General features: G+C 48.8%; 1 protein-coding gene across 1 annotated transcript in view; it reads right to left on the bottom strand.

Moving 5' to 3' along the window:
* The window catches only part of EIF4ENIF1 (eukaryotic translation initiation factor 4E nuclear import factor 1), an 85,029-nt gene that overhangs the window by 3,227 nt on the left and 60,641 nt on the right, over nucleotides 1–21,161 (bottom strand). Inside the window, exons 14-17 of the mRNA XM_082252877.1 lie at nucleotides 20,806–20,942; nucleotides 20,633–20,720; nucleotides 1,967–2,093; nucleotides 517–843 (exon numbers count right to left, since the gene is read on the bottom strand). Coding sequence (XP_082109003.1) covers nucleotides 517–843; nucleotides 1,967–2,093; nucleotides 20,633–20,720; nucleotides 20,806–20,942 — 679 coding nt within the window. The remainder of the gene's footprint in view (nucleotides 1–516; nucleotides 844–1,966; nucleotides 2,094–20,632; nucleotides 20,721–20,805; nucleotides 20,943–21,161) is intronic.

Raw genomic sequence — 21,161 nt, 5'->3', positions numbered from 1 at the left:
TTTCCAGCCTTTTTAAAACCTATGTTGGTGCCTTTAGAGCAGACTGGTGCCAGAGTCTCCAGATTAAGACATGCATGCACCTTGTTACAAAGACCATGATGGCATCAAAGTGTGAAGAAACAGCTGAAGCTGCCTGTTCCCTAGATCAATGCAGCAGGTCAGCGACTGTGCAAGAGTCTTCGAATGGAGGGCGGGATAGGTTTATCTCCCCTATGCCCTGATCATTCCAACAGAGCGGCAAGTTCCCCAAACATTCCACCATCATTACATTCTGGAAGAGGCAACTTATTTCAGTAATGCAGAGCACCAGATGATAGGGCGTTCTAAGAACAAGGACGGGGATATCACAACAAGCACAAATAAATCCCCCCAGACCTACTGGAAGAATTAAAAGTACCAATTTCCCTTCACCCCATCCTCCCTCTGCTTAATATCTGCTTTATGCAAGGGAACACTGTACCCCCCCCCCCCCCCCAAAAAAAAAATAAAAAAATAAAAACCACCACACAAACTAACCTGCCTGTAAGAGGGAGAGATGCTGTGGCGGAACTCCCTGTGCCAGCATTTTTTGCACCAACCCTGGATGCAACTGATGGGATGGTCTAACTGGCACAACAGGTACTTGGAGAGGTCGCAAGAAGGAAGCTCCAGGCACAGGTGATGCTAAAGTAGGAGTCTGCCTCCCTGTGGATTTGGGTCGATAGTCCTGGTCTTTGGTGTAGCGATTCTGGTGGGGTAATGGTGGGGTGCATCCAGAACGTTGAGATGTTGGAAATCTTTGTCCCAGCACCGGGGGAGAAGTACCTCGGACATAGTCCGATACTGGACTTATTAATTCACCATCTGTAAAAAGAAAAAAAAAAAATTATATTAATAAAATATAAATAACATTTTTTGCTTTTACATTCTACGGGCTGAGGAGGATCTGAGCAAAACCATTATACAGGGCAGGCAAGTAGAACATTTTTTTTTGTTAAAAATAACACAAACTTTACAATGACTTTAAAGATGAAACCGGGGCTGAACAAATACGGTCCAATTACACAAGGCCAATATTCTCTTATTAACCACTTCTGGACCGGAAGGATTCGCCCCCTTCCGGAGCAGGCCATATTTTGCAATTCGGCACTGCGTTACTTTAACGGACAATTGCGGTCATGCGATGCTGTACCTAAATAAAATTGATGTCTTTTTTCCCCACAAATAGAGCTTTCTTTTGGTGGTATTTGATCACCTGTGCAATTTACTTTTGCGCTAACAAAAAATGACTTTCCAGAATTATTTCACATTTTGCGATATAACATTCCCCAAAAAAAAGTTGAAAAAAAAAAAAATCAAAAGTTTAACATTTTATGCCAATTTGTTGTTATCTGCTACATATTTTTGGAAAAAAATAAATAAAAATCGCAATAAGCGTATGTTAATTGGTTTGCACAAAGGTTATTGCGTCTACCAACTACGGGAAAGATTTGTAATTTTTTATTTTTTTCTACTAGTAACGGTGGCGATCAGCGAATTTTTGCGGGACTGCGACATTGCGGCGGACAGATAGGACCCCCGACTGACATCTGACACTTTTGGGGGGACCAGTGACATTACAGTAATCGGTGCGAAAAATATGCACCGTTACCGTAATAGGTTACTGTCATAATGACTGGCAGGGAAGGGGTTAACTGTGGGTGATCAAGGGGTTAAATTTGAGCCTAGGGGAGTGATTCTTTCTGGGGGGGCATGGCTTGTAAAATGAACATAGAGACCCGTGTTCCTATATAGAAGGATCACAGGGGCTCTAATCATTCCAGGGAGAACAACAGTCAGCTGTGTTTTACAACAGCTGACCGTTCTCTCTCAGTGGGGAACGATTGCGGGTGTCAGGCACATCAGTGCACTGCAACAAGGTAACTTAAATGTATTTTGCAAAGGTCATTCAGATCGTCTGAGGCTGAGATTTTCTCCTTACAATTACCTTCCTGTCCTCTTCGCCCCTCTTCTTTCCCCAGGGCATTCGGTTTTACTAAAGGGTCATCTTTGCTCTTTTCCTTGCTTTCGTACATTTTGCGGATCACTGAGGTAGGTGTGAAGGATGGAGATAGCTACAAAAGTAAGGCAAAAAATTTAGAACCTTCTATGCTAGTGCAGAAATGGGGGAAAAAAAAAAAAAACACCACCACACCATTTACCCACCCAGACATAAGCCCTCCATTCCTACAAAAAATAAAAAAAAAAGACAGGAGGGATCCCCATGTCCTGTGATGTAAGGCAGGAAAGTTTCCCCCCCCCCCCCCCAAAGAAAAAAAAAAAAAATTTAATCCTATTAATCATCTTACAGAACTTTATATTCATGATTACTTGCAATGTCACAAAGCACTAACACGAGGGGTGGATAACAGCAACACGCCCAAAACCCAAAAACCCTACTACAAAGCCACTTGCAAGACCTTTTGCCCAAAACTAGCACGAACATCTACTTCATAGAAATTTGTAAACCTAAGACGACCAGTAAATTAAATTATAATGCACCTTCAGGGACCATACATTGAGTTATGAACAAAACTTCTGCATTTCTGATATTAGAGATTATAAAAGAATTCTGCAATGTATAGTCATTTTGATTTGTAATCCAGATGTGCTACAACCTCCTTTATTTGTAATCTGTAATGTAGTTATGTACCATAGTTATGTACCATGCTAAAAGGCTTTACTTACAAAAACTTTGTTTTAATCTATAATTTTTGTATTTTTTGTTCAGACGACCAGGCAGCAGCCATAAAAACTGAAGCCTGATGCTGAATCGCCCAGAAAGCACAGACACTGCTGGTGGCATGGGCTTTTTTACATTTTTTTTTTTAAATTTATTCAGAGAAGGATGAACGTGTACATACCGATACAGCGAACAATACAACCGCAATAAATATATGTACATATTGTTAGTTTGTATCATACATCACAGAATTTCGTGAATGCCTATGACCCCTTTCACACACTCCGTCCGGATCGGAGTCCCGTTTTTCTCAGCAGGGGATCGATCCGCCGATCCCCCGCTGAGCAGGAGGATGACAGCTGTGTCTCCACGCTGTGTGCGGAGACACAGCAGTCAAATCCCCATGCATCTCTATGGGGGAAATCGGATGGGAACGGACCGGTCAGTTCTCATCCGATCCGCTGGACGGATGGAAAATAGGGGTTCCATCCGTCCAGATTTGACGGATCGGATGTCAACAGACATGTCTCCCCTGACATCCGATGCCCCATAGGGATGCATGGGGTGACCGTTGAGATCCGCCAAAAAAAAAAAAAAAAAAAAAGACAGGTGGATCTGAATGGTCCGCCTGTGTGAAAGGGGCCTATGTGTAATAATCGTTCCGTGGTTAGCTTTTGGGTTGCTACTGACATAATGAGCAAGATCAGCTGCATATGGAATGTTACACCTCTTCATTTTGAATGAGTGACGGTTAAGAAAATTAGAAAGCGATGAAAAGATGGAAGATCAAAGATTAAACAAGAAAGATGGGGGGGGCACAGGCAAAGCCGGATCGTCTGGGATCTCATATCAGTGAACTCTTTAGCCAGTTGAACTCCCTGACTTCCTCCAAAAAGAGGGAGTTTCCAGGCATGACCAGAAAATGTGCAATAGTGTTCCCCGCTCCCCCTGGAACCTCCAACAGCGATCAGTGGTGTCCGGGTAGAATTTATGGAGTAGGGGACTCAATACTATCTTTTGAGGATTTTATAATTGGTCTCTTGAAAGGTGGCATGGGCTTCGACTGGGAAAGGAGGATCCTTAACCTTGATGTCACAGGCCTGAGAAATAAGCTCATGAATCTACCAAGAAATAGAAGAATCAGGAAGCAGCCTGACCCTTGCTAAGACCCTTGGGTAAAAGAGGGACTCAGATGAACATATTTATATGAAGTTTTTTTTTTCTCTCTAAACGATCACTTGGCTTATTTGCTTACCTCCTGTCCCAAACTTATTGTATCTGTACCGTGTTATTGTGCAAAAACACCAAAACATCCTTTCAAATCCTTTGTAAAAACAAGTCAGTCTAACATCCAAAGAAATAAAGCACCACCCCTTAAGATGCGTAGGATTAAAGACAAATAGCAAGACACAGTCCGGTTTTAGGTTGTATGAAGGAACACACTTCAGTAAAAAGGGAAAACACCTTGAAAAGGGAGAAAAGCCAACTTAACGTCCCTATGAGCCAATGTATTGGCAACCATAAAGACAACCATGCGCACAAGCAGCAAAAAGAGAATCACTGAAAGGTTCAAGCGGAGATGTCTGTACAACAGATGAGACAAATTAGGTCCCACATAGATGGAGCTCTCCGGGTGAAACCCTGCACAAAGGCCTTTACCAAGGAAAAAGTCCCAATGGGTCTCAGAACAGAATGACCAAAACCGAAGATATCTGCCACCTAATGGTAACCAAAGCCAGAGACATCTCCACACCAGACTGGAGAAAAGCCAAAATGCGCCCCATGGACATACCACCGGGGCTAAAAATGAGCCTCACACCAGGCAAATAAATTCTCCTTACAAAGTGGTACACCATCTTGGATAGGATAGAGATTAGAGCCAGAAACACTACCTCAGGACTTGGGCTTCAGTCATGCTGTGAAAGTCAGGGCCCATTAAAGCATGAAAATCAATCAAACCCTGTCAATGGCAAATCTGACAGATCTGCACAAATGGGTTAGTCTGCCAAAAGATTTAGATGTTTGCATACCATGTTCTTTAGCTCAAGCTAAGAATAGAATCACCAGAAAAGCCTTCCACTTATCTTGGGCAACCATCATAAAAGCTGCAGTGGAGAAAAGGCTTAGATCAGGAATACCTGATCCAAAACCATTCACCAGGGAATCTGTGAAGACCCAAGGAGATCCCTGGTCTGGGACACAATCCTGTCCCATTTGTTAAATTAGACCTGGTCTAGGAGTCAGATGCACCAGCAAGTCCAAGGACTCAAAGTATGTCCCAAACTGACAGGATCCAACATTGAAAATGCCAGAATATATATTTGTGCATAGGGGACTGCATCAAACAGAATACCATCTTCTCCAGCCCCATTTACAGGCCTCTCTGACCTCAGACTCCTTGGGTTCAAAGAGAGACAGGCATCCTTTTCAGCAGAAGCAGGTACATCATGTTACACAACGCTGTGTCCCTGTGCTATATAAAAAGGGATTTCTGACTTACTGTAAAATCCATCTCTCTGATGTTCATTGACAGACAGCACCTGATCCATCTTAACCATTGGGTTATACTGTCCCCTACAGGAGTAGGAAACTAGGCAGAAAAAAAAAAGCCTGGCTATGCCTATGGGCAGTCCCAGGGGGTATACTTCCTCTCTGCTTTAGGTTCTCGGTTTTGTTACAAGCAGTGTCAGAATTACAACTCCACAGAGAAATTGATTTTTTACGTTAAGTCAAAAATCCCATTTTCTCTTTCGTTAAGTGACGGACACAGCTCCTGATCTTCCTAACCATTGGGATGTCCCAAAGCAGTGTTAAACATGAGGGGTTGGAACAGCGAAAAAAATTCCCAAGGCTAACTATAGCCAACCAGGTAAACCAGGAGCTTAAGCAAAACTGGAGCTCACCTGGGGAAAAAAAAAAAAAAACACCAATACACTCTCATAGTTACATAGTAGGTGAGGTTGAAGACAATAGTCCATCCAGTTCAACCTTTGTAGGTGTGTGTGGCCGTAAACATTTCTCATACCTCTGAATGTTCTGATACTTTAGTAGTACGTCTAAGTCTTTAGAAAGCCACCATACTTCCCGCAGAAACCACCTCTTGTGGTAGAGAATTCCACAATCTTGTAGCCCTAACAGGAAAAGAACCCCCACGTTGCCCGAGGTTAAAACCCTTCTCCTCTAATCACATTGTATGCCCTCAAGTCCTCATGCAATCCTTTCGACTGAATAGCTTTTTTTCTATACGGAGATCACCATTAAGATATTTATAAATTGCTATCATGTCCCCTAATCAGTTTAGTTGCCCTTCTCTGGACTCTCTCCAGCTCCAACACATCCCTCCTGAGGACTGGCGACCAGAACTGGACAGAATACTCCAGATGTGGTTGGACCAGAGTTTTATAAAGTGGAAGGATTATAGTTTTATCTCTGGAATACATCCCTTTCTTTATGCATGCTAATATTCTGCCGGCTTTGGCAGCTGCCGCTTGACATTGCATTCTATTGCCTAGTCTATCCTCTACCAAGACTCCCAGATTTCTCCATTTTTGATTCCCCCAAAGGTTCCCCCCTAAAAAGTGTATTGTGCTTTTATGTAATTAGCCCCCAAGTGCAAAACATTAAACAAAGAGGGCCTGGTCTTCTAAACAGCAGCCTGCAAAACCTTGCAGAGAAAAAAAAGGAAGCATCCGCAGATGCCAACATGCGCTTTATATAACTTTTTGAAAGTGTGCACCGACGACCAGGTGGCCGCCTTGCAAACCTGCGTCACTGACGCCTGACGGAAGGCCCAGGAGGCACTGAGCACCCAAGTAGAGTGTGCCTTGACAGGGAAAGGAGGAACCCGACCCCTGATGGAATAGACCTGGATCACTGTCTCACCATTTCCAGATGGATCAAAGAGGAAGCAGACAACCCTTTGAAACCCATCGGTAGCACAAATTGTGAGTGACTTCCTCAAAGACTCCGTAGCTGCCAAGTACATCGCAACTGCACCACCAGACCACATCCAAGGCATGCAAGGCAATTTCCTTCGGATATGTTGGCCTGGGACACAGAAGGCAACACCATGTCTTCATTCAAATGAAAATCAGACAAACTTTGGAAGGAACCATGGACAGGGATCAAGAACCACCAATGTGAATGACAGGATAAACGCCAATTCAGACACCCTTTGCGCAAAGGTGATGGCCACAAAGGAGGCCACATTCTGGGACAGCATAAGCAGGGGAACCTCCCGAAGATTCTCAAAAGGAGGCTTCTGGAGGACCGAGCACCAAATTGAGGTCCCAAGGCAGCAACAAAGACCGCACTGGAGGAGCAAAGTCACTAACTCCATGAAGAAAAACATGCACCAGGGAACATGTGGCCAAGGGCTGTTGAAAGAAGAAGATCATGAAAGCCAACACCCAGACCCTTGATAGTTCTCCAGGCCAGTTTCTGCTCAACCCCCCCCCCCCCCCCCTTGAAGGACAGACAAAATCCAAGCCACCAAGAAAGAGCAAGGATGAACCCCAAGAGACTCACACCACGCATGTACGACTTCCATGTATGATGGTAGATCTTCCTAGAAAGTAGATTGCCTAGCTTTTACCAGGGTTGGAATCACAGACTCAAACTTCTATCCATCAGCACCTGGCGTTCAACAGCCAAGCCATCAAAGGAAGGCGTAAATCAGATGCTACTGACCCCCACGGGGCCACCAGCACATCTGTGGCGTCCGCCAGAGGATCCTGTGACTTAGTCACAAACCTCTGCACCTTTCTGTTGAGCCGAGACCCCAACAGATCCACATCTGGGATGCCCCACCAGAGACAACTGATAAAATACCTCCGAATGAAGGGACCACTCCCCTTGGTCCAACATCTGCTGACTGAGGTAATCCGCCTGCCAGTTTTCCATCCCGGGAATGTGTACGGTGGAGAGGACTATAAAAAAAAAAAAAAAAAAAAAAAAAACGTTCTGCCCACCTTAGAATGCTGGTGATCTCCAGAGCCTCCAGGTCACTTGTGCCCCCCTGGTGATTGACATAAGCCGTGGCATTGTCCAATTGAATGCACAATGGACATCCCTGAAGACCATCTGTCCAATGGTCCGATTGCTTGGCGTTCCAAGACATTGATCAGAAGTCTAGAGTGTCCAGAGTCCCTGAGCAGAATTATTTTTTGCCGAACAGACTGGCATCCGTGGTGATCACTGTCCACTACAAGGGGAGGAAGGATTTGCCCAACCAAAGCACCAGAGAATGAAGCCACCATATCAGGGACTCCTTCGTTCCCCGGCTCAGCCGAATACGATTGTCCAGAGACTGTGGAGTCTTGTCCCATTTGGCCAGAATCTCCCTTCGCAGGGACCTCGTATGTTACTGTGGGGTCTACCTTCGAGGCGGTTCCGTTTTCAATCAGGCCCAGCACCCGCATCCAAGTCCGGAGGGATGCCCATCTGCTGGACAGCAGGAGACGAAATGCAGCCTGCAATTTCTGGACTTTGTCCAGAGGAAGGAGCACTCTGGCTAAGGCAGAGTCCAGAGACAGACCCAGATAGTCAAACTTTGTGGACAGAACCAGACAGAGCAGATTTGGAAAATTCTGAATCCAGCCAAACTCCCTCAGAGTTCGTATGGCAGTTTCCAGGTTTTCCACCAGAGCAGGAGACTCCGCTCGCAGGAGGTGGACGTCCAAGTAGCCCAGTACCGCGATCCCTCTTTGGCATAAAAATCCTAGCACCGGGGCTAACACTTTGGTCTCACCTCTGCTCTTCACAAAAGGGTAACATCACAACAGATAATGCTCCTCTCCCATGGTAAAGCCGAGGAAATGCTGGTGACGACACATTGGAAAGTGAAGGTAAGCATCCTTGATGTCACTAGAGGCAAGAAAATCCCTCTGATGCAGGGATGCCACAACAGTGGCCTTCATTCTGAACTTCTGCACCCGCAAAAAGCAGTTCAGTGCCTTGAGGTCCAGGATTGGACGCACCTTTCCCTCCTTCCAGGGAACTGTAAACAGGTTGGAGTAAAAACCCTGAAAACTTTCTGAAGTCAGAACATGGACAATCACCCCTTGAAGTAACAGGTCTTTTAAGCGGTCCGGGGACAGGCACAAGTTGGAAGGAAAGAACCTTGCTGGGGGACAAGAGCTAAATTCGATCCTGTAGCCTGGACCAAAATGACTTCGTGGACCCACTTGTCTTGTACCAGGGGAGTTCACGGGTCTGGAAACCAGCAAAGATGTCCCCCCACCCTCGATACGGGTGAGGGCACACCTTCATGCTGAAAGAGCCTTGTCCGGAGGTCTGGAGAAGCCCGCTCTCAGCTTGCCAGACCAAGTTTGTTTGCATCCTCACGCGGAGGCCCTGAAAGGCTATGAGCCCTTGTCAGTGGACCCCGAGGGACAGAAAGAAAAAAAAAAAAAAAAAACACCCATATGGAGCAGAGGACGACCCACGTCTGCGATGAGGGTCCTTGCCCCTAGTAGCCTGCGGAAGAAAGGTACTATTTCCCCCTGTGGGACCTTGAATGTCATCTATGGTAGCTCCAAACAGGCGATCTCCTTGAGGCGTAGATCAGTCAAGGCCTTTTTAGAAGTCGGGTCCGCAGACCAGTATTTGAGCCAAGAGACACGCTGAAGGACCACTAGGGGACCCGCAGCTAAAAAGGAGGCATCACAGAAACTGTAGCCCCTGGACCAGCTGGCCCGCTAGCTCAGCAAAGGCAGAGGGAGTTCTCCTTCAGGGCAATGGTGTAAAAGCCTAGCACACTCGGTCAGTTTGCGACACCAGGGCAATGGTGAATACCAGCCAGAGTGTACATATTGCGACCACAGCCTCCGCTTTCCTGGCAGCTGGCTCCTTAAAGGCCAGGGACACTGCAACCGGAATCATGGTTGCTTTGTTAAATCTGGAAACTGGAGGGCACACCACCGGTGAACAGTCCACTTCTTAATAAAGGACACCTCAGAGGTATCGCCTAGCAAATCAGTTAGGGACCCCAGGGGGACGATTTGGTCATCCCACGCTTTTGTGACAAAGGAAACACCTTTGCTGCTCTGGATGGCTTGCGAGTGCCAAAAGGGAACCTGCGCCTCTGCCACAGCTGCGCCCTCGATCTTCAAGGTCTCACGCACGGATACAATTAGTATTTCCACCAGCGCCTTTTCGTGCGCAGTTGCAGATATGAAGGAATCATCCTCACTATCTGAGGATTCTGGGCGCGTGGTCGCAGACCCAGCAGGGAGACCCACATACGCATCAAAATCAGTATCCGATGAGGCAGGTGATGGCTGGGGGTGGGTGCCTTTTGCTAGCTGAAAGCCACCACAATTGGGAAACAAAAGACTCCAGGACCACAGTCAGTGAATGGATGGATGGATGGGACCCTGAGGGCCCCGCAGCCTCAGAGGGGATAAGGTGGGTTGATGTGCGCCAAAGACCCCATGAGTTACCAGGGGGGACCTCACAAAAAGTGTAAACACTGCAAAAGCACAACCCCTCACCGCGCTGGTAGCACCACCCAGTCGCCAGGCACAAAGCACCAAGCGATTCTCCGCAGAGGGAGAGGACCCCACCAGACTCGCCACCCAGCAGAAACCGGCACCTGCAGCCACCAGGATAATCTGCATGCCACCTGCGGCAATCAGGAAGTGAAATGATCCAGGAGTCAGCACCAGGGGACGAGGAGGGGCTCCCACCACCGAAATTGCCGCCCACAGGGCTCCATTGTCATAGCCGCCGCTATTTTCAATGGCAAATTACTGCTGTGCATTGAGCACACAGGCTACAGCAAAATGGCTGCACCACGAGGCTCCCAGGAGGTATTCCTAGGCCTCAAGGACAGGCCCTGGCAGATATTTTTTTATTTTAATATATATGTTTTTTTGTCGTAAAATTCTTATCCGACGTTCATTGTCGGACACAGCTTCGTATCTTCATTAGACTGATGGGACATCCCAAATCAGTATCAGTATGAAGGGGGGCGTTAATTGAACAGGCCTGCACCACGGTTTGCCTGATCCATCTGGAAAAGGTCGCGGCAGATGCAGCCTGCCCTTATGAGGGCCATCCCTGAGGATAAACAAGGAATCTTATTTCCAAATGCTCAGTCGCCATCAAGTAAATCCTGATGGCTCAAACCACATCCAAAGAATGCAAAGCAACCTCTTTCAGATGTTTTGGCTTAGGACATAAGGCAACACAAGGTCTTCTTTTAAGTGAAACCCTGAAACAACCCTAGGAAGGACTGACAGGAACTTGTCCCTGTGAACCACCAGGTAAGGTGACCGACAGAATGCAGCCAGTTCAGAAACCCTGCTTGCAGAAGTAATTGCCTACCTTGTCACAAAAAGTGGCTTTTTTGGTAGCTAAGGAATATCACGAATATTCCCAAAGGGCGGTCTTAATGACCGACCGCACCGGGTTAAGGTCCCACAGAGGCACCAGGGGCCGCACAGACGGGGCCAGATGGCAAACCCCCTGCACAAAGGTGTGAACAAAGGAATTCGCAGCCAACGGCTTTTGGAAGAAAATTGCCAAGGCTGAAATCTGTCCCATATGGTACCCAGAGCCAAACACTGATCTACACCTCTGGAGAAACTCCAGTAGACGTGATGCCAAAAAGGAACGGTGGGGAACCCCCCTAGACTCACACCAATATACGATTTCCAAACTCAATGGTAAATCTTCCGAGACGTAGATTTCCGAGCTTTCAAGAGTAGAAGTCATTGATGCCGATAACCCCCTTTCCAACACCTGGCTTTCAATAGCCAAGCCATTCAAACCAGCGACCGTAAAGCAGGATGGAAGGAAGGTCGGTCCTTGGCACAGAAGACCTGAGAGGAAGCTACCAAAGGGCATTGGCTACCAGTCTTACCAGGCCTGCGTACCAGGATAGACGAGGCCAGTCTGGAGCCACCGGAACCCCTTTTGCCACGTTTCTACGTAGAAGTTTCAGCAGAAGTTGTATTGGAGTAAAGGCATAAAATCAGACAATACCCACCCCAGGAGGCCACCAGAGCGTCTGCTGGAGGATCCGGAGACCTTGCAATGAATCTCTGAACCTTCCAGTTGAGATGAGAAGCCAAAAGATCTACATCGGGGGTCCCCCAATGGAGACCCAGTTGTTGGAACACTTCTGGATGAAGGGACCATTCGCCCAGGCACAGTGACGACTTTGGCCGCTGGGGGAATTGTGCCCCTTGGTAAAGGTATGCCACGGCTGTGGCGTTGTCTGATTAAATCCTCACCGAACACCCCTGCAGACGATCTGTCCACTGGGACACGCATAACCTGATTGCTCAAATTTCCAGGATGTTGATCGGCAGATTGGATTCCTCCCTGTTCCAGAACCCCTGGGCCGTTGCTATGCCAAGGACCCCTCCCTCACCCAGACAGGCTGAATCCATGGTAACCACTGTCCAGAGCAGGGGGGAGAAAAAAAATTTCCCTTGTTGGAGCGCTGGGGAGGGGAGCCAAAGCAGAGAACCCTCTCACACCACGACTCAACAGGGTCAACCCGTCCAAAGACTGGGGATCCTTGTTCCATTTGGTCAGAATCGCCTTTTGCAAGAGTGATATGGAACAGCCTTGAAGGTGGAAACCATAAGGCCCAGCACTTGCGTGCAAGTTATGAAAGACGACCGATGGTTGAACAGCAGGTGCCGAATGGCATGTTGCAATTTTAGGAGTTTGTTTCCGGGAAGAACACACAGGCTGAGGCTGAATGCAGTCAGCCCCAGGAAGTCCCAACTTGGTAGATGGAATCATGGCCGACTTTCCAAAATTCAGTCCAGCCGAAAGCCTGCATTGTTCTCACTGATGTCTAGGATTCTCCTGCAGATGACTATGACGATTCCGCCCTCAGAAGATCATCCAGGTACCCCAGTACCAAAATCCCCCGCTGTCTGAGCAAGGCTAGCACTTAAAGCGGAGTTCCAGCCATTTACTCACCTGTCCAACGGTCCAGCGATGCGGCCGCCCGAAGCCTCGATCCTCTCCCTCGGCATCACTGCTGTGGGCACCCGGCTGTGACAGTTGCGGCTTCACAGCCGGGTACCCATTGCGCATGCGCGAGTCGCGCTGTGAGTCTTGATTGGCTGGCAATCTTCTGGGACCTCTGACGTGTCCCAGAAGATTGCAGGGAGGGAGGGGGAGAGGAGAACTTCCGTTCAGGGCGCCGCGGCGCTCCGAGCGCAAGTGGGATCGGGTACCTGTCAAAACTAGGTACCCGCTCCCCCCCAAAAAAAATGACATGCCAAATGTGGCATGTCAGGGGGTCAGGACTCCCTAAAGCGGAAGTTCCACTTTTGGGTGGAACTCCGCTTTAAGCTAACAGCTTCATGAATATCCGAGGAGGGGGAAGAGAGACCAAAAAAGGACAATGCCACAAACAGATAGTGCTCCTCGCCTATGGGAAAACATAGTAAAACGTTGATGCCCGACGTATATTGGGACATTAAGCCAAGCGTCCTTGATGTCGATGGAGGCCAGAAAGACTCCTTGATGAAGAGAAGCCACAACCGTATGGATGGATTCCATTCTGAACCCGCATAAAGTGGTTCAGGCTCTGAGATCCAGGACTGGACGAACCTTCCCCTCCTTCCTGGGTACCATGAAGAGGTTCGAAAGGTTTCAGGGGTTTTATTCAGACGGTTGAACCGGGACTATTACCCCTTGTGACAATTCCTGCACCGCTTCCAGATCTTGAAGTCTAATCGGCGGACAGACTCAGATGGGGGGGGAGGGGCGGTCACATTACATTTTAACACAGGACCCCTTATTTGATAGAAGCTTCACAAGTCTTGCATCCATTGAACTTGAGTTTCTGGACAGTTTCTGCTTGAATTTGTTTGCAAAATGTCAGAATAGTCTCCCAGAGCTGCTATTTGGATGTAAACTGTCTCCCACCCTCATAGATCTTTTGCTTTAGGATGCTCCAAAAGGTTCTCAATAGGACTGAGGTCAGGGGAGGATGGAGGTCATACCATGACTCTCTCCTTTTATCCCCATCGCAGCCATTGATGAAGTTATTCTTTGCAGCATGAGATGGTGCATGGTCATGCATGAACACGATTTTATTACGGAAAGCATAGTTCTTCCTTCTGTACCAGGGAAGTGGTCAGTCAGAAACTCCACATACTTTGCAGAGGTCATCTTTACACCTTTGGGGACCCTAAAGGGGCTGACCAGCTCTCTTCCCATGATTCTGGCCCAAAACATGACTCCACCACCACCTTGCCGACGTCGCAGCCTTGTTGGAACAGGGTGGCCGTCCACCAACCATCCACTACTCCATCCTTCTGGACCATGCAGGGTTGCACGGCACTCAGAACAGGACTGTTAGAAAATTAGTCTTCATGTATTTTTCTGCCCAATGCAGCAGATTCTGCTTGTGAGCATTGGTTAGTGGTGGCGGAATAGGTTTATGCACAGTTGCAAGACTCTGGAGGACTCTACACCTTGATGTCCGTGGGACTCCAGAGGCACCAGAAGCTTCAAATCTCTTGTTTGCTGCTATGTAATGGTATTTTAGCAGCTGCGCTCCATCCGATGCATGAATCTGGCAGAAATCTTCCTCAATGTGCCTTTATCTGCACGAACCGGTCTGTGCTCTGAATCCACCACAAATCTCTTAATAGTGTGATGATCACGCTTACATTTTCATGAAATCTAATTTTTCATACCTTGTCCAAGGCATTGAACTATTTCACTCTTTTTGACAGCAGAGAGATCCTTTTTCTTCCCCATATTGCATGAAAATGGTGCTGTGCTTAATAATGTGGAACACCCTCCCTTAGTTTTTCCTTAAATTGGGCTCCCCTGGCAAATTATCCCACATGTCCGAGATTGTTTTCAGTGATCAAAAAGAGCCCTGAGAGAATGCCATCCATGAGTTTAACTGAAAAACAATTTAATTTTTGTGACACAAATAGAATTTGCATAATAATTTGGAACAGGGTGTATAAACGAGTTCCATGGGTCAGGAAAGAACCAAAGACATCCCTTCAGGCGGAGAAGGGCGTGTCCACGGGGCAGGAAGGACCAGTTTTGGACTTGCCACCCCAGGGTCTTTTGGAACCCACTGAGAAGGAACGAGAAGATTTTGACCCTTTGTCCTGCGACCCCTCGGGACGAAAAGGCCGCTTGTGAGCAGAAAGAAAAAAAAAAAACCCACCATGCTTGCGGCAGGGCTCTCTGCTTTTAGAAACCTGCAGAAGCAAGGTGCTCTTGCCTCCCATGAGCCCCTTAATGATCTCTTCCATGGAGGCTCCAAACAGAAGGTCCCTTACAAAAAGGGAAGAACGTCAGAACCTTGAGGCTTGTCCGCGGACCAACATTTCAACCAGATCATGTGGCGTAAAGTCACCGACGCTCTGCATCCAAGGACGCATCACAAATGTATGGCAACACTTGTATCAACTGGTTCACTAACGCCATTTCATGAGGGTGCCGACATTTCAAATCCAGGCGTAGGAGTTTCGCCCACTCAGTCAGGATTTGAGTGACCAATGTTGTGGTTTCTCAGACCGACACCTGTCTTCGGCTCGAACCCGCCGCCACAGTGAAAAGATGGCGGACAAAGGATTCAGCCCATCTGCTGGATCTTTAAAGGACAGCGCATCCTCTACAGGTAGTAACGCAACTTTGAGTCTAGAAACATGGGAGTCCACCACCGGTAGTACCGTCAGTTTCTTCAAAAGACTCTTCAAAAGGATACCTCCTAGCAATTCACTTCGGTATCCCTGCCATGAATTTCAGATACCCCCACTGACTAATGACAATCTTGTCAAAAAAAGCGGGGAAGGGAAACACTTAAAGTCATGCTGGATGGCCTGCGGGTTCCAAATTGCACCGAGTAGCTGACGCAGCATTCTTCTGCGTCCTCCATCTTAAAGTTTCTCGCACTGAAAACGTGCTACCAGCGCTCTCTTCCGGAGGTGGAAGATGAATCATCCTCTGAGCACTGCAGGTACATGGAAGCAGGCACTGTGGGGTGGCTAGCATCCGCGGCGGTCATTTCAGCCTCAGTCTGAGGTGGATGAGGCAGGTGAAGGCGGAGGGTGCTTTTTGCCAGGCCCTCTTGCAAAATCAGGTCCACTTTAGTTACCAACGACTGTAGGACCGCCGCCATGGCCGAGTGAGACCAGAGGATCCCCATCTCAAGAGTGGATCCGGTGGCGAGATGAGTTCTGGAGACTCCATGTGCTCTCTGGTGTCACAGTGACCCCCCCCCCCCCCCAAAAAAAAAAAAAACACCTATGTATATATGCAAGTATATAGCAATAAGTTGTAAGCACCCAACAATACTGACACCCATGGATATGAACCAGCAGCAGAGCAGCCCAGCATTACACTCAGGCATCCGGCCACTTACCGCGCTGAGTGGACCGGATATTGAGATTCCCACACACCTCAATCCTACACTATCACTACAGTGATAGTACAGAGAAAACACAATGCCACAGAGAAAAACACATGCCAATCACCCACCATCCTGGGGAACAAACACTACAGCGGGAACCACAAGGGGAGGGAGAAGTGGAAAAGTGAGGGGGACCGAGGAGAGCTACCTACCGACCACCCCACCCACCATACCATAGGAGCTAGGCGGGGGTTCACTCAGCAGGTAACCTCCCCATCTAAGCACGGGGGGCTGCGGCCCAGGGGAGTGCTGAGACTCTGGCCGCGACCAGGTCGTGTGTGTCCTCCCAAGTGTCCAAGTCGCGGGCCAGTCCCTTTGTGGGACCGTGACGCGGCCGACCTAGCGCAGAGCTGAGGACGGCACATGCTCACTGGCCAGACTGACGACCTTAAGGATCTAGGATAGCCAGTGCATCACCCAGTCCGGTAGTTGACTGTAGTTCTCACAGGAACAACTTGGATTGTAGAGAAGAAAAAAAAAAAACCTGAGATCATAGAACAGGAAGTGGGAGTATACCACCTGGGAAAGCCCCCATGGGCGTAGTAAGCTTTGTTAACTTTTGTTACCCCTTTTCTGCCTAGTGTCCTACTCCTAGGAAGAGCAGCATAACCCAGCCGTCTAAGATATGAAGCCGAGTCGGTCAATGAACGTAAGAGAAATACACACTTTCCCCCCCGATTGCAGAGGCGCTTACATCTGTTCAACTGTTGATCATGAAACTGGGCCATCATTGGATTTGATTTTTATTGGTGTGATTTGGATCAGATCAATATATACATTTTAGTAGGTGTTGCCTTGACACCACTCCCATGTCAATCCATTTTTGGAAGAGGCTTTAAAGCCCATGTGACAAGCCCCTCCCCTCTACAGTTATGCATTGACACAATCTAGACTGGTTCAGAAAAGTCAGCCATTTGGAAGGTCCTCCAGGGTGCTGGACACTGATGACCTTGTTGCTTTGGGTCCATTGCGGATCGATGTGATTTCAACAATTAGATTGCGAGTATCTTTATTTTAATAAACTCCATAAGGGTAATGCACAAGGTCGGTGCACCCTCTTTGTTTAGGACGGGGGGGGGCCTTGGCAGGAGCCCCCACTAGGTACAAATGCACAGCCGATAATTGGGTCGCCGGCGGTGCACCCCCTGCCTGCATAGTGCCCTGCCCCCCAACAACAGGTGGACAAGACCACCCACACATCCTCAGAAAAAGTGGATAGGATGGGAGGCCAGATGAAGGGGGGGTGCCTGACAGGAAGGAGAACCCGGGGGTGTGACCGTTCCATGGAGGGGCCCAAGTCCATCCCAAAAACCCTCCAGGGGGGGGGAGTGGGCAGATGGGACAGCTATTCACCATACCGGGAACAAAGCAGCCACTGGTCCAGACAGAATCCCTCACCATCGAAATGGGAAGGGGGGGGGGGGAGCAGCTGGGAGGAACGCTGCGACTTGGGCCAAGACCTGGTCGTATGCAACCTGGTGAGGAATTTAACTCGCAGGCCAGCCCCAGTCCGGTGGGGCTATGTCAAAGCCGACCTGAACATGGAGCTGAAGTCTGCGCATGCTTGCTGGCCAGACTGGGGTGACCACTGGATCTAGATTATCCAGCCCATTGCACACAGTCCAGCAGTTGAACTTCAACCTCACAGGAAAAAAAAAAAAAACCTTGAGTACTTATAGCAGAGAGGGGGCAGTGTCCTACTCCTCTAGGGGGCAGTGTCCTACTCCTCTAGGGGGCAGTGTCCTACTCCTCTAGGGGGCAGTGTCCTACTCCTCTAGGGGGCAGTGTCCTACTCCTCTAGGGGGCAGTGTCCTACTCCTCTAGGGGGCAGTGTCCTACTCCTCTAGGGGGCAGTGTCCTACTCCTCTAGGGGGCAGTGTCCTACTCCTCTAGGGGGCAGTGTCCTACTCCTCTAGGGGGCAGTGTCCTACTCCTCTAGGGGGCAGTGTCCTACTCCTCTAGGGGGCAGTGTCCTACTCCTCTAGGGGGCAGTGTCCTACTCCTCTAGGGGGCAGTGTCCTACTCCTCTAGGGGGCAGTGTCCTACTCCTCTAGGGGGCAGTGTCCTACTCCTCTAGGGGGCAGTGTCCTACTCCTCTAGGGGGCAGTGTCCTACTCCTCTAGGGGGCAGTGTCCTACTCCTCTAGGGGGCAGTGTCCTACTCCTCTAGGGGGCAGTGTCCTACTCCTCTAGGGGGCAGTGTCCTACTCCTCTAGGGGGCAGTGTCCTACTCCTCTAGGGGGCAGTGTCCTACTCCTCTAGGGGGCAGTGTCCTACTCCTCTAGGGGGCAGTGTCCTACTCCTCTAGGGGGCAGTGTCCTACTCCTCTAGGGGGCAGTGTCCTACTCCTCTAGGGGGCAGTGTCCTACTCCTCTAGGGGGCAGTGTCCTACTCCTCTAGGGGGCAGTGTCCTACTCCTCTAGGGGGCAGTGTCCTACTCCTCTAGGGGGCAGTGTCCTACTCCTCTAGGGGGCAGTGTCCTACTCCTCTAGGGGGCAGTGTCCTACTCCTCTAGGGGGCAGTGTCCTACTCCTCTAGGGGGCAGTGTCCTACTCCTCTAGGGGGCAGTGTCCTACTCCTCTAGGGGGCAGTGTCCTACTCCTCTAGGGGGCAGTGTCCTACTCCTCTAGGGGGCAGTGTCCTACTCCTCTAGGGGGCAGTGTCCTACTCCTCTAGGGGGCAGTGTCCTACTCCTCTAGGGGGCAGTGTCCTACTCCTCTAGGGGGCAGTGTCCTACTCCTCTAGGGGGCAGTGTCCTACTCCTCTAGGGGGCAGTGTCCTACTCCTCTAGGGGGCAGTGTCCTACTCCTCTAGGGGGCAGTGTCCTACTCCTCTAGGGGGCAGTGTCCTACTCCTCTAGGGGGCAGTGTCCTACTCCTCTAGGGGGCAGTGTCCTACTCCTCTAGGGGGCAGTGTCCTACTCCTCTAGGGGGCAGTGTCCTACTCCTCTAGGGGGCAGTGTCCTACTCCTCTAGGGGGCAGTGTCCTACTCCTCTAGGGGGCAGTGTCCTACTCCTCTAGGGGGCAGTGTCCTACTCCTCTAGGGGGCAGTGTCCTACTCCTCTAGGGGGCAGTGTCCTACTCCTCTAGGGGGCAGTGTCCTACTCCTCTAGGGGGCAGTGTCCTACTCCTCTAGGGGGCAGTGTCCTACTCCTCTAGGGGGCAGTGTCCTACTCCTCTAGGGGGCAGTGTCCTACTCCTCTAGGGGGCAGTGTCCTACTCCTCTAGGGGGCAGTGTCCTACTCCTCTAGGGGGCAGTGTCCTACTCCTCTAGGGGGCAGTGTCCTACTCCTCTAGGGGGCAGTATAACCCATTGGTTTAGAATATCAGGAGCTGTGTCCAACGAACGAAAGAGAAATGCAGATTATACCTTATATCAGAGCGCCCCCCTGTGCTCACGTGAATCCTTCGCTCTCCTCCCTGGCTAACTTCAGCGGGAGTGCTTGGCCCCACCACTATTCGCTGTCAGCCGGGTAGAGGAGAGAGCAGAGGAGTAACGCGAGTGCTAGGGAAAGCTCCGATATAAGGTATGATCAGTATTTTTTTTTATATAGCACAGGGACACAGTTATACAACAGAGGATGGCATGATCATAGTATAGTGGGTTAACAACCACTTTAAGAATCTGAGGGGGGGGGGGGGGGTTTACAGAAATGGTAACTAAACTAGGATAGTTCCCTCCCCCCCTCAGATGGACTTCACTGTAACTAAGGCAGGAGAAAACCGTGGCCCTTTGTTCAGGAGGTCCAGAGGATTCAAAAGGGCCTATGGAACATGTACTAGTATGGCCAAGTACCACTTCCTCCTGGGCCAATTCAGTGTAATAAGGATCACCAGACTGCCCCGATTCTATAGGCAAAAGGAGAATCTTGACAGGCCGTTTTATCTGGTTGACACTGCTTGTGCCACTCCTCAGCCATGCTAGCGTGGTTAGTTTTTATTCTGTCAATCCATGCTAGCATGGTCATTTTACATCTTGTGTAATCCTGCTGAAGATACACACAGCACATAGCCACATACTGCACCAGACCACACTTCCAGAATATATACACACACATGTGAACCGGAAGAGATTGCCGGCGGGGTCTTTCCGTTTTGCTTGTTGGGTTTCCCCAGGTCACCCTGGGATCTCATGCCTGCAATACTTCTAAAACAAAGGGAAGTCAATATTGAATAAAAGCCCCTCAAATTTCAGGTGCTGTCAACGAGCACTGAGAGACTTCTATGGAGGCTTTGGAGACTCTTTAAAAGCACAGACAAAGGTTATACATTTTTTAAGCAAAACTAGGCAAACATGACTTTCAGCTGTAGAACAAGTGAAACTCCAAGGTGGTAAGCAACCCAGTCAAGCATTACAAAGAGACCTGGCTGAGAAGGACCCCATTTGATGTAAAAAAGGCAGCAAGTTATTGGACCCAGATGTCAAAAATAAAAAATGTATCACTTTGGTTGGACAGCATTTTTAAATTTTTGCATTACTCGCATGCTTCGACTATTCACCCACTGCCCAGGTCTTACCATACTGGTAACAGGGGCACTCGGTCCTGGAGACACAGATGACCCTCGTAGATTGCCTACTGGAGATTTATTTAACCTTTGCTGCGGTCTGCAAAAGAAAACAAAAAAGGCACCATTGGTCATGACAATTTATCATACCCATTAAGAATGATTAGGCAACAAATTACACCAACCTGTTACGAAAACTATCCCTGTTTTTGTCCATTTGCATTTTGCCGTAGACTGGGTGAAAGTAGTTAGCAGCTTGGAAAGCTAGTTCAGGTGGCACTAAACCATCCATTACAGCTTGTTGCATTTCCAGTGAACTAACCTGTTTAAACAATAAACAAACAGTCATCACAAAAAAAACAAAAAAAAACAAACAAAAAGTCCATTCTAAACCCAATATTAGACCTGCTTACACCCCCATTCCAGGCCCTTTACTAACTAGCCTGTAGAGGAAAGGTGTACATACTTGCCTATTCTCTGGGAATAGGCCCATTTAAGGTTAGATTTAGGTTTAGACTGGATTTCCACTTTAAAGTTTTAA

Source organism: Pelophylax lessonae, assembly GCF_965119305.1.
Source record: "Pelophylax lessonae genome assembly, chromosome: 1".
NCBI lineage: Eukaryota > Metazoa > Chordata > Amphibia > Anura > Ranidae > Pelophylax > Pelophylax lessonae.
This window is presented reverse-complemented; position numbering and strand designations above follow the sequence as displayed.